Raw genomic sequence first — 13,357 nt, forward strand, 5'->3', positions numbered from 1 at the left:
ACAATTTCTTATTATTTACCTTCATCATTCACGCCCTATAACTTGTTTTGGGTGGATCGTTGATCTGCCTGCCTGTGCAGTGCATACGAGTGACTTTCACAGAATTTCTCACATTATTACATTATTTGCAATACAGTTTAGTACATTGCATTTTTATGTTATGAGTTATGTGAGCTTAAAATTGGAGTTTAAAAGTGGGGATTGGATGTAGCTGCTACATTTTTATGCTACATCCAGCAATGCTGCCTGTGGACATGTTTCATTTTGCATTTGATTTTAAATCTAACATATTGGATTGTACATTGACTCCTACACAAACACAAACATTTGTTGTTTTGATTTGGCTCCTAAGTAAGCAGTTTGTGATTAGCCAATGTCTATTTGGTTTTGTGTTTTTGTTCCTGTTCTGATAAGAGCAAACATTGCTCGAGTGAGTATACTGTACATCTGCCAAAACAGACACAGGACAAACAGAAATTCAGACTTGGCTACACGTAGGATTCTTCTTCTTTTAATGGTGCAACAATGTCAGCGGTCTATGTGCAGGGCATATTAATTATATCCAGGCCACAAAGGAGAGTGCTCTAACTACAGCAAACTCAAAGTTTAGTACAGTTTATTTTGTATTCCAGGAATTTGGATTTGACCATGATTATGGGGTTAAAGTGCACACAGTCTTTTTACATTTGAGGTTATTTGCATCCATTTGAGATTTACCATTTAGAAATAAAAACAAATTGGTCCCTGTGTGAACATTCAAGACAGGTTTTTCTACTGGCCCCAAAAATTATTTCTACTTTTTGTAACCTGTAGGGTAATGGGGTGAAGTGCAGGTGATACCATGACACAGTACAAGGAGTTTCATGGACGCCATCCTGTTTGTGTGTGTGGAGGGGAGATCCAAATTAGTGAAAGCCCGCAGACACTCGGCCCTACAAGGAATAAGTTTGTCCCTTGAGATCCACCTGTTCATCTTGCTTTAGACACTGGGCCTCCCTTCAGATTAGATTAGATTCAACTTTATTTTCCTTGAACGAGTACAGTACAACAAAATGCAGTTAGCATTTTAACCTTAAGTGCAAATAGAAGACTGCGGTAAATTAACGGGTGAAACAACTAAGAACAAGGTATGTCATAGGTGGGATGTAACTTCAGACTCTGGGTCTCCCTCTCATATCATCGATCTCACTCAGAAACCTCAGGTACTCGCTCGTAATGATGGGTACAGCACTTTAGTGACAAACCTAACAAGAGTTCTGAACCATCCCTCATCAGCCCTCAGAGAGATGTCTCGACACCTCCAGCACCGTGGCACTCTCCATGCTGGTTTTTGGTTCCTGCTCTGAAAAGAGCCAACATTGCTGCCTGGCCCTTGTTCTGGTCTTAGCCCATGCGATAATGTAGATTAACTAAATCTTTCTGCATGAATTTGTTGTTTGCTGAACTACCTTTTAGTTACTGGTCAGATGCAAAACTACCTCTCAGATACTGGTCAGATGCTATAACCAGCAAGCTACACAGCAATTAAGAGCAAAAAACATTGCTCTTAGTTTAACCATTGGCATGCTACATCAATCTGGAATTTGTGAGCCAAGTCAAATTCTTTCCGTTGAATGTCAATGTGGAACACCTCTGGTTTAATCAGTAAGAAATCAGGAAAGTCTGATTTGTAAGGGAGCTGTGACAGGGCACACTGCGCATTTCTGGTTTATTCTGGCTCCTTTTCCACCCATGACTAGTGGAACGTTCTCCCTATATGAGTGAAGGAATGTTGTCCCTGGATGATTGAAAGAATGTTCTCCCTGTATTACTGATGGAATATTCTCCCTCTATTACTGAAGGAACACTCTCCCTGTATGACTGAAGGAACGTTCTCCCTGTATGACTGAAGGAACGTTCTCCCTGTATGGCTGAAGGGACGTTCTCCCTGCATGACTGAAGGAACGTTCTCCCCTGGTTCTGGGGATTGCGGCCCTTTTGGATATCTCCCTACGCCAAAAAGCTGCCAACAATACACAGCCTGTGTGCATAAATATGACTGGTCAAAATAAAGGCGCCTCCGAGATCTCTTTGAACACAGAGGCAGGAAGCACGTGCAGAGGGCAAACAGATTTTTGCCAGACCCTGTCCTTGCTGTTTGGCGTGGTAACACACCACCCCCTCTGGTGCTATTCAGTCTTTCTAAGCTGGTATGTGGTCCCACCCAGGTCTTTGTCCTCAGAAGGTATCTGCTGCAGGAACACGCTGTCGTCTGTCTGTGTTAAGTATCCATGGCAACAAATATGAGAAGGGCAGTAGGCTCCACATTAGCCATTTCCCCAGTTGGTATTAAATGTAATGTTGCCAACCCGCCCGGCTGAAGAGAAAACAACCTGTGGCTTCCTTGGTTACCCCACTGGCTCACAGAAAAACGTTGCCTTTTTAAAACATAGCTCTCTGGTTGTCTGCTTGAATAAAATGGTACTTAGTCTAAAGATGAATTTTCAACATTGCTGGATCCCAAGGGTTCCCACTACTACGCATTATTGTTGTATCAATGTGAGTCCTCGCTAGCCACCGGCCTGATAATTAAGCTGGCCAAGACCACACAAACACAGTAGATACAAATAATTAATTGTTTTCCACAAACACAGCTGTGTCCCCTCAATAATCCTCTCTTCCCTAGCCAAATGGCATATGTGTAATAGATTCATAGTAAAGCATGTAATCTATGCCTTCATGCGGTAGTTTGCTGAAATCAGCTACGATTTTGCCGTGATGGTGTTAGTTGTTAGGCTGCTGCCATTCACTCCCAATCATACCGAACACAGAAGCCGGTTCCGTGTTAAGTAGCAGCATGCGAAGAGTTACGGGGAAGCTTCGGGGAAGGTTCAAAACAATACACTGCTAGTCTTGCTTAGCCACGTACATTCCTCTGAGTCTGGTTCTCGAGGCTAATGCAGTGTTGACGCCATACCGTTTAGTCTGAATTTAAGTACGTGTAGCCTTGCTGCCTGTAAACACAAGCAAGAGATGACATGTTTACTCCAATTCGTCAGTGATGAAAACAACACTGAGGACAACCGCAGCTTCAGAAACCGTGGAGACGGTTTGAAACACATTGTGGGTGTGTCCGACTACTCCAGTATAAGAAATGGAACTCCCCCCCAAAAGAATAAATAAACAGTCTGGATGATGCTTCAGCATTGGAATTAGGTGGAAAATGTGGTCTTTTATTAAAAAAAAGATCTGTTTATTGCATAAACCTACAAACTGCCCGTGTCAAAGAACATTGTACACAAACAAGAAATGCTAGGAAGGTACCATCAGAGGGAACGTAGACACTTGAAAGCTTTACTGACCAGCAGGACCTTGATGCTGCATTCACCTTAAACAGGGACAGAGACTCAGTAGCCCTGACAATGTCTGGGACTGCATGCCACAGTCAGGGAGAGGACGCAGCTAAAAGCCCTGTCAGTTTCACCCACGCACTTTCTAGTCTGCCGCGGCGCTGCTGAATGGACACGGACCAATTTAATGTCTTCATAATTAGAGCCCGGGCAAAATCAGTAACGGCAGCCGCGGTTTAGGAGTCTCGTAACGGGGCGGGAGGAAGAGATCCGACTGGAAACGAAAGCCCCCTACTTAACAGGCAGGGCCTGATCCCAAATGGCACCTTATTCCTGTAGTTGGGTTCTAGGTCGAAGGTAGTACGCACTGTGTGCAGACAAAAGTAGTGGCTTGTTTACAAGGTAGAGGTTGCCCTTTTGGATGCAGACACAATGCAGGCCAAAGTCCTGGAGGATTAAAGGCTATGCATTTAAATGAATGTTAACACTGGTCCTACATGCCGACCGGCCGTCTAGACAGAGGCGCTGTTGAGAGGCGCTGAACGACTCGGGAGGTGGGCCGACCTTTTATTGTTTCCTCCCCCGTCCTCCCTCTTTCACTCAACCAGAACCACACTTTAGGCTTGTGGATTTCAGATTCTAAAGGGGGTGTATGTGCGCTTGGAAATGTACTGATATGTTCTCGTTCTCTGCTCTCTGTTCTCCTCTCCCACCGTTGTCCGTCTTCGTCTCTGTCTGTCTCTGTTGCTTGGGCTTAATCATTCTTACTCTGTCTTTTTCGCACTCTTTCTGTTGCTCGTTCTCTCTCTCTCGCTAATCTCGCTCACTCAGTCTCTCTCTGTCTCGCTCACTCGGTCTCCCTCACTGTGTGCCCCTTTGTCTCTCTTTCTCTGCGATTGTGATGGATGGCTTTGCAGAGTGTTCTGCTAATGCTAACTAAACAAGTCCCAGGTCTAATCAAACGTCTTGATTAAATCCCGTTCAGGGTCCACTTCATTATCTCAATCCCCGGACGCTATCAAGGTTGTTGCACATTACGAACAGGATCCCTCCAGACATACAGATTCCGTACAGTCATTAATTAGTCCTTTGCCCTATAAGAGACCATTTATTGTTGAAAAGCAGTCATACTTGTTGCTTAGCTTTTGGCAACCAGAAAGAATGACTCTACGGTATCTGTAGGTCTGCTGAATGTGCCCCCTTCTGGAACCGTGGATAGCTTAAGTTGTTCACTGTCAAAGTGAATCGATTAGAACACACGGCACTGAACCGAAAGCAAAATCACACAGTTCAGTAGGAAAGAGCCAAGTGGGCCTGCAACATCACACAGAAATACAGACACAGAAAAACAGAGCAGAGCATATCAACAGTGTCTAAACATTCTACAGGTGTCATTATGTTCCCTGGTGCAATCGTCATTACATAGACTGCAAAACAGTCTTAGCAGTACAGAAACCTCCCTGATACAGAAACCTCCCTGATACAGAAACCTCCCTGATACAGAAACCTCCCTGATACAGAAGCCTCCCTGATACAGAAACCTCCCTGATACAGAAACCTCCCTGATACAGAAACCTCCCTGATACCGAAACCTCCCTGATACAGAAACCTCCCTGATACAGAAGCCTACCTGATACCGAAACCTCCCTGATACAGAAACCTCCCTGATACAGAAGCCTACCTGATACAGAAACCTCCCTGATACCGAAACCTCCCTGATACCGAAACCTCCCTGATACAGAAACCTCCCTGATACCGAAACCTCCCTGATACAGAAACCTCCCAGGTACAGAAACCTCCCTGATACAGAAACCTCCCTGATACAGAAACCTCCCTGATACAGAAGCCTCCCTGATACAGAAACCTCCCTGATACAGAAGCCTCCCTGATACAGAAACCTCCCTGATACAGAAGCCTCCCTGATACAGAAACCTCCCTGATACAGAAACCTCCCTGATACAGAAACCTCCCTGATACAGAAACCTCCCTGATACAGAAACCTCCCTGATACTGAAACCTCCCTGATACAGAAACCTCCCTGATACAGAAGCCTCCCTGATACAGAAACCTCCCTGATACAGAAACCTCCCTGATACAGAAACCTCCCTGATACAGAAACCTCCCTGATACAGAAGCCTCCCTGATACAGAAACCTCCCTGATACCGAAACCTCCCTGATACAGAAACCTCCCTGATACAGAAGCCTCCCTGATACAGAAACCTCCCAGGTACAGAAACCTCCCTGATACAGAAACCTCCCTGATACAGAAGCCTCCCTGATACAGAAACCTCCCAGGTACAGAAACCTCCCTGATACAGAAGCCTCCCTGATACAGAAACCTCCCAGGTACAGAAACCTCCCTGATACAGAAACCTCCCTGATACAGAAACCTCCCTGATACAGAAACCTCCCTGATACAGAAACCTCCCAGGTACAGAAACCTCCCTGATACAGAAACCTCCCTGATACAGAAGCCTCCCTGATACAGAAACCTCCCTGATACAGAAACCTCCCTGATACAGAAACCTCCCTGATACAGAAACCTCCCTGATACAGAAGCCTCCACTGCCCCTCGGAGGCCACTGGTCAGGCCGTACCACTGCAGGTCAATCACGTACACATTAGATCACCTTTACAAGACTGTAAGAGCTCCCATAGTCATAATTAGGGCTGGGCGATATCAACAATCTGTATCACGACAAGTGGACCCAATAACCTCTAACAATATATATTGCGACAACTTTGTGTTAAAAAAGGCTGAGTACAATTGTGCTGTATTCCAATGCGGTTTAGACACTCTGTTAGCTAAATTAGTGTAATTAACATTGAGAAATTTGTCGATAACGATATATTGTTATCATATTAATAGGGTCCACTTATCGCCCAACCCTAGTCATACTAATACAAACAGGTCTCTGGTGGTCTCTGTCACGTTAGAATTTATGTTTCATGTGTTTTGTTGCTACATTCCGTTCATGGGTGTAGAATCTGAGCATTAACAATTACAATATGAATGTATGTTTCATTGGAAGTGAATGTGCCTAGATAATGAGAACAACAGAAACCTCTCTGTTTGGATTATCTCTCAGTAGGTAGCGCTCTAATGACAGGAATGTTTACGATGGCCATATGGCATGGGGGTTGACTTCTAAAAAGTTAGAAACGCCCTTAATGTATAGGCTAGCTGGTAACCAACATTACAGTGAGAAGAGATTGACTGAGATGAGATTGAGGTTGTGTAAGGAAGACCAGGTCCGTAACCTCATGAACAAGACTTTCTAATGCTGCAATAAATAATATACTTTCTCTCTCCCTTGACAAACGGGTATGCTAATTATTACAACCACTATACGAAACGGCCGATTTCTAACATGGGTTACGTCATAGGTAGTTCATGACCTGAGAAGTTGGGAGAAATGGGAGGCGGAGCTGTAGCTGACACAGGGAAAGGTGTGCATAATTGATGGGGCCCTGGCTAGGCAGGGCCCACTGATTGTAATGATGCCAAACTCATCTAAAAGTGAGGGGGCCCTGGCATATATCTTTTCAAGGGGCCCAGGATTCCTGGCCACAGCCCTGATGGGAGGCAATAGTTAGAAAAGCTCATATGCGGCTTGGACTCTATGGGTATCTAGGGCATCAGGTGATAAATGAGGTGATATCAAGGGCGAAGTGTTGAATAAAGTGAAACAGAGGGCTCCGGGTGTTGAATTTAGGTTTAAACAGAGGGCTCCAGGTTTTGAATTTAGGTGAAACGGAGGGCTCCAGGTGTTGAATTTAGGTGAAACGGAGGTCTTCGGGTGTTGAATTTAGGTGAAACGGAGGGCTCCGTCTATTGAAATTAGGTGAAACGGAGGGCTCCGTGTATTGAATTTAGGTGAAACGGAGGGCTCCGTCTATTGAAATAGGTGAAACGGAGGTCTCCGGGTGTTGAATTTAGGTGAAATGGAGGGCTCCATCTACTGAAATTAGGTGAAACAGAGGGCTCCGTGTATTGAATTTAGGTGAAACGGAGGGCTCCGTCTATTGAAATTAGGTGAAACGGAGGGCTCCGTGTATTGAATTTAGGTGAAACGGAGGGCTCCGTCTATTGAAATAGGTGAAACGGAGGTCTCCGGGTGTTGAATTTAGGTGAAACGGAGGGCTCCATCTACTGAAATTAGGTGAAACAGAGGGCTCCGTGTATTGAATTTAGGTGAAACGGAGGGCTCCGTGTATTGAATGAGGCTCGTCCTTCTTCCTAAGAGCAGAGAAGAAACAGACATTCTTACAGAACCCCCACTGATCGATGTGTTGCAGTTAATTTCAGGACTTCCTCTACATTTTAATTTCCCATCCTGTTGCAATATTAATGGCCAACTGTACCATCGTGTTTTCTATAAATCAACCTATTAGGAGAATAGATTGCATTGTGAAACATTTATAAGCGTTATGAATAACGTCATAGCCTCAGGATGTAGAGGAACTCAGGTGGCCGCAGTCTCGGCACCCCATGAAGTTTCCCGAAATTCACTTTTAGTTTCTGTCTGCTACCGATGCGACCCTGAGATGTTATGTGAGTGTTTGAAATTTAAGGAGGATGTTTTTCACGGCGCCCGTTTTACTGAGAACAAATGTCAATAGCACCCTGGGGTGGTGCGTGGACGTGATCAAGCCCCGACCTGGTCTTAATGAGTCAGGCTGGAGAACGTATGACCCATTCTGTCACTTCTCTGTCGCCCTACCTGTCAAACACCTACTGTAGCTGTCTGTCAGGTGGGGTGACACACAGACACACACTGCGCGCAAATGCACTCACACACATACACAAACAGCACGTTGTGTTATTGCTCTTTATGGAAGCCTGTAAAATTATATAGCCTAACTATCGTTCCGCACCTTTGGTAAAGACCATTTCCCGTTCGTGGCGGTTTAGTGGGCTGTCAGTGAAGCTGAAGAAAAGGATGCTACTGTAGCACTACCCCACAACATAATAGGATATCTGCTGAATATAACCTGGAACCGTGTAGTAGCTAGTGATCATTCTGGAATATTTCCAACAGAACAAAGAATATTGCATCAGAAACGTTACCTCCTTAGATAATAGAACAGCTTTGTGTCTATGGTAACCACATAGATAATGTTATACCAGGTACGGTCGCCATAGCCACAATACGAGAACCAAGGTCCCCAAGGCCAATGGTGGGACACTCTCTTCTTTTTTCCTGGAAACGTGGGATAGCCTCCCATTAGCTATCAAAGGGATATTCCGTGTGGCAGCAACCTCATTTTCCACTTTTAATGTTGAAGCATTGTTCAGACAGTTGTTTTGGTCAAGTTCCATTTCTGAGACTTATTTGGCTGTCAAGTTGCGTGCACATGCCAGATGCTAAAACACTGTAAGTAGTGATGTCCATTCAAGGCTTCACTAAAGTTCTTCTTGCAGCAGGATATTATGCTAGCAGTGCTAACTCTGATTTGCTTTAAAAAAAATAAAAGCCATCATTGAACTATATAAGGCAATATTGTTATTAATCTATTCGGTACATTTTATGTTTAATGTCCGTTCCAATGTTGTTTTTGTCTGTTCTCTTTTACAGACTTGATTGTTAACTCTATTGCCTTGTGAATTTCAATGATGGCTTTTAATGTGATCAATAAGTGCTGCCAGCATAATATCCTGCTGCTAAAACAACGCTAATGAAGCCTCGTTTGGCCACTAACTGTATGTGGGAAGTGAGGTCTAACGTGCTAAAAACTGGAATGTTCCTTTAAGCTGTCCTAGGCCAGCATTGCTTTCAGAGGGTGGGTTACAGCCTGTCTATGGAAGGGTGTAAGTAGGTTTACACAGCAGTGGGACATGGTCAGGATTGATGTTGTATCTATTCTGATGTGGTTGGGTTGATAACCATGGTTTTGTTTTCATTGGTAGTTTATTTATTAAGATGTTTGACTATTTTATCCAAGTATGTGATATACAGTACCTAAAGTGTTGGACAGCAGAATAGTTAGACCAGCTGTCCTGTAACGGGTAGTTGTCACTTTAATTGTGTTGTTTCTTCAGGGAGAAAGCAGCGAGGGGCCCGGACAGTTTGACGTGACCCTGTATGAGAACTCCTTTTACTTGTTCAGGCTTTTGGAGCAGCTTCTTCAGGCCAGCCAGAGGCCATCGGGGCTTACAGGTGGTACAAGCCAACGCTGGAGCCCAGATCTGGGGGCCCTGCAGCGCAGCCAGGAGCACAGACTCCTCCGGCTGTCAGAAGACTTCCCTCTGTTTGTCCTCTACATGTGGAGGATCAGGCCTCTCCTCACGCCTACCTCCGACACCAGCGCCACCGACACCTGAGAGAAGACACTCCGGGAGCGAGCTCGGCCCTTTAGCCACACGCGTGTAATTCCACTCCTTTCAACTTCAAAGTGCTGCGGAGGTTTCTGGCGTTAGCCAGGGAGGATTTGGCTGACATGGCAGAAATCAAAAGACAGAACTTGACAGTAGGCTACCTACTCAGAAAACTAAAAATAGGGTTGCATCTGTGTTGTTGGCCAAACCCGGTCGGTCATTATTCCAGTTGAAGATGTGTTTCAGTGTGAAAGGCCACCATTAGGGAACGGCCAAAGTTTTTTTTTGGTGTTTCTTACGGAAACCTTACTGTAAGAGAAGAATGTATAGATTTGAGGAGAAATAAAGGCACAGAGGAAGAGAACGCCTGAAATGTTTGTGTGTTGTGGAGTGGCAGCGAGACAAAGGCTTCCTGTGCTGATGTGCTCTGCTCTGCCTCTCCCTCCAGGTTATTTGTTTTCAGTGCAACAGGGCGGGGTAACACAGGTCCAAATGGCTGTGGCACTAAATAATTGTCCGGCCCAAATAGCACCCTGTTCCCAAAAACGGTCTACATCTTTCCACCAGATCTCAGGTTTTGGGACGCAGGCTGAAGGCGTCTTGAATGGCTCCCTCTGGCTCCGAGAGGCCCTGGTTCTGCTGATAGACATCAGTTCCATTGTTCTCGGTCTCCGTGTCCCTCGACTGCCTCTGCATCTGTGATCTCATCTTTCATATCCTGTAACTAGAAGGGCAGGGAGGGACGGGCCTGCAGAGGAAATACAACAGCTTTTACGTGCCTAGACATCTAATGTGTCTTGGTCCGAAGAGAGACAGGAAATATATGGGAGGAATATAAAGGAGGCAGGCAAAAACTTCTCAACACATATGGCAATGGCCAATACATCACACAGCTATGGGCCAAAGAAGTAACTGGTTGCTACTTGTATGTTTCTCTTCAAGTCTCCAAAACTACAGTATGACCTGAACCCCAAGCCAAGCAATTCTGATGTCTAATAGTGGTTTTGGAGACATTCTGACCCCAAGATTCCAACAAATTCTGCAATTCTCTAACAGTGATCGTGTTAGAATATGTTTACCTCGCGAACCAACCTCCCCACTGTGCGTGAGGGCAAAGTACACTTACCCTAGGTTCTCTACCACAGCTTCAGTTGATTTAAACTTTTGATTAATGCCCCTAATATTGGAACAGGCTATTTTCAGGCATGTAGAAAAAGGAGGCAGGCACTGGCTTCTTTTTTTAAGAAAACTTCACTGATAAATGTGTGATGAATGTGTTTCCTTTTTCCTCCCCAACACCCTCATCTGACATCCAGTCCTTGCCAAGGGTATATCCAGCCAGGACCTAGAAGGATGGCCATTTGTCCTCTACATCTAGGGTTAAAGTGACCTAAATGGCGTGTAAGCAGTGAGATACACACAAATCTCTACTTTTCTCAGGACTGACTTTTCATTAGTCCTGGAAGATTTCACAGGTACTTTGTTAGAGGTCACAGCTCCCAGAAATGGGACGTGGTCTGAAATGTACATAAACCGTTCCGGGCGAATCATTCGTCTCTGTTTACAGATCACGGTCAGTGAGTGCAAATGTTAGAGTAGAGGTCCAAACCTAGACACACAGAAGAGACCGATCTGAATGATGACCTCTCCCTTCCCATATCCATCATGGTATAAAGACCATTTTAAAGCATTTAGGCTATCACGTCATATAATGCTGCTTATAAAACAAGATGACTACTCTAAAACACGTTTATTTCAAAAACATTATTAGGCTGCAGCCTGGTTCACTCAAATTTGAAAATGACATTGGTTTTGGTTTGGCTTCACACTTCTTTCAGGGCAATGTCATTTTAAAAATAAGATATGGTTGTGCTGTCCAGAACAGAGCGTAATTATTTTATAAGCTGATGAAAGATGACTCCCAAGACCAAGGAACATTTAAACCCTTATTAACTCTTGTCACTGAAGCAATGATTGTCTGCTTGATTCATAGACTTTTTTTACACTATAAAACATTTTATTTGGCAAATGTTTAGGATGTCAATGCTAACGTATTTACATAGTAATTTCATTACTATGCAGCTATTACCATCACAAGTTCAAAGACATTAAACAAATTAATTAGGGGTCAGTAGGCTTAATAACCTCAGGAAATGTCAATTAATGTCAGTAGATACATGATTTTGTTCCCAAACACTTCCATCCAGATATGCCAGTGGTTTTTGTTGGATTTCAGTGGTTTAGCTGAGAGCCTTTGAGGATTTGTATGTGCATATATTTTGATACACTTAATTTAGCCTCATGAACTAATCAAGTCCTTAAATAGGTGAATCGGATGATCTAGTTTTAGGGCAACATCAAAATGGCGATGTGCCACTGGAGGTTTTAAATTGCAGCCGTAGATCACGGCACTGACCTTGAGCTCACAGCCCATAAATCATGCTTCAGTTGTGGGGATGTGTCCGTCATACCAGTGCAATATATGTGACCTGTCTGATCCTTCACAGTCTTCAAGCTTGATAAAGAATAATGAAATGTGATTTATGACAGAGACACTGGGTTCATGTGTTTAGAAATTATGTTAAAGTTGTCTATGAAGAGGGTTTGGAGAAATATAATGTCCAAAAATGTATGTAATTCTTTACGGAACTTCATTGCTTCATAATATCAAGTCTTCATCTTTAGTGGTGAATCAAACACAAATCCACAGCCTAAAGACTTTGAGTCCTAAACACCCCAAAACATTATCAATGTTGAGAACGACATAGATTTGCTTTAAAACATCACAACGTTAAGTCGTGGTAAAATTGAAAGAAAAGCACAAAATTAGGATAATTTCACCGTTTTTCTCTGACTTGTGAAACAAGGTTTAGGTTTTGTTTTCATTACGAGTGACAAAATAAGACTAGATTGACTTATTTTAGCTTGCATAATAATAATTAATAATAGTGTTTTAATAATAATTCCCATGGTGTTTGAATCTACACCGCCATGCTTCAAGATGTACCACATAGGATTGTGGCCATCAATCGCAGGGAAAATTGAGAGAGATGTGTGCGCACTGCACAGAAACTTACTATAGTTCTGAAAAAATTTACTTCAGACTTGAATAACTCCAGGGGGGCTCTTTCAAAAATGGGACACACCCTAACCTCATTAGGCGCCAGTTTACACAACAAAATAATGCAGCGTCTTGAGTCTTCTTTTGAATGTTTCAGAAAATGTAGCGCAGTGTAAACAAGCCCTAGTTAGAACTTTTATTTTATACAAAAAGATACCGTGAAATACCACACAGAGCAGGAAGAATTATTGCGCAGTCACTGAGGAGCCCTACCATGCATATTGCATGAAAATCTCACACTCCGTTCTTCTAACACACACACCTAATCCTGTCAAGGTTAGACAGTACAAACAGATCTTTAAGATGCCATTCAGTAACCATGCCTATCTATCCCAGATATCTCCATGTCAGGAAATGTCAGAAGAGGGATTAAAAAGTGCTCCTTAGCATTATCAATTGTTTGCAATTTGCCGTTTTTATCCACAGGAGAAAAGAAGGACGGCCTTGTCAAACCTTAAGTATCAACCCTGCCCTGAATGACTCTTTCTCTGACATTCACATTTTTCTGCAGTCTGAAATACTGCTGTGATGCTCATCATCGATGTACTCCGGCAGAATATATATGGCATATTACTGGTAATGTTTTC

The 13,357-nt window shown here is 43.6% G+C and overlaps 1 protein-coding gene across 2 annotated transcripts in view; it reads left to right on the plus strand.

The window, feature by feature from the left end:
- mei4 (meiosis-specific, MEI4 homolog (S. cerevisiae)) overlaps positions 1-9,991 on the plus strand; it is a 35,768-nt gene extending 25,777 nt beyond the window's left edge. The window contains exon 5 of one of the 2 annotated variants that reach the window (XM_010883038.3): positions 9,374-9,991. In XM_010883038.3, the coding sequence (XP_010881340.3) occupies positions 9,374-9,655 (282 nt within the window). In that variant the 3' untranslated portion in view covers positions 9,656-9,991. The remainder of the gene's footprint in view (positions 1-9,373) is intronic. The other variant, XM_020056075.2, reaches the window with a different exon arrangement.
- Positions 9,992-13,357: the final 3,366 nt, after the last annotated feature.

Source organism: Esox lucius, chromosome 18 (genome assembly GCF_011004845.1).
Source record: "Esox lucius isolate fEsoLuc1 chromosome 18, fEsoLuc1.pri, whole genome shotgun sequence".
In the NCBI taxonomy this organism is placed as follows: domain Eukaryota; kingdom Metazoa; phylum Chordata; class Actinopteri; order Esociformes; family Esocidae; genus Esox; species Esox lucius.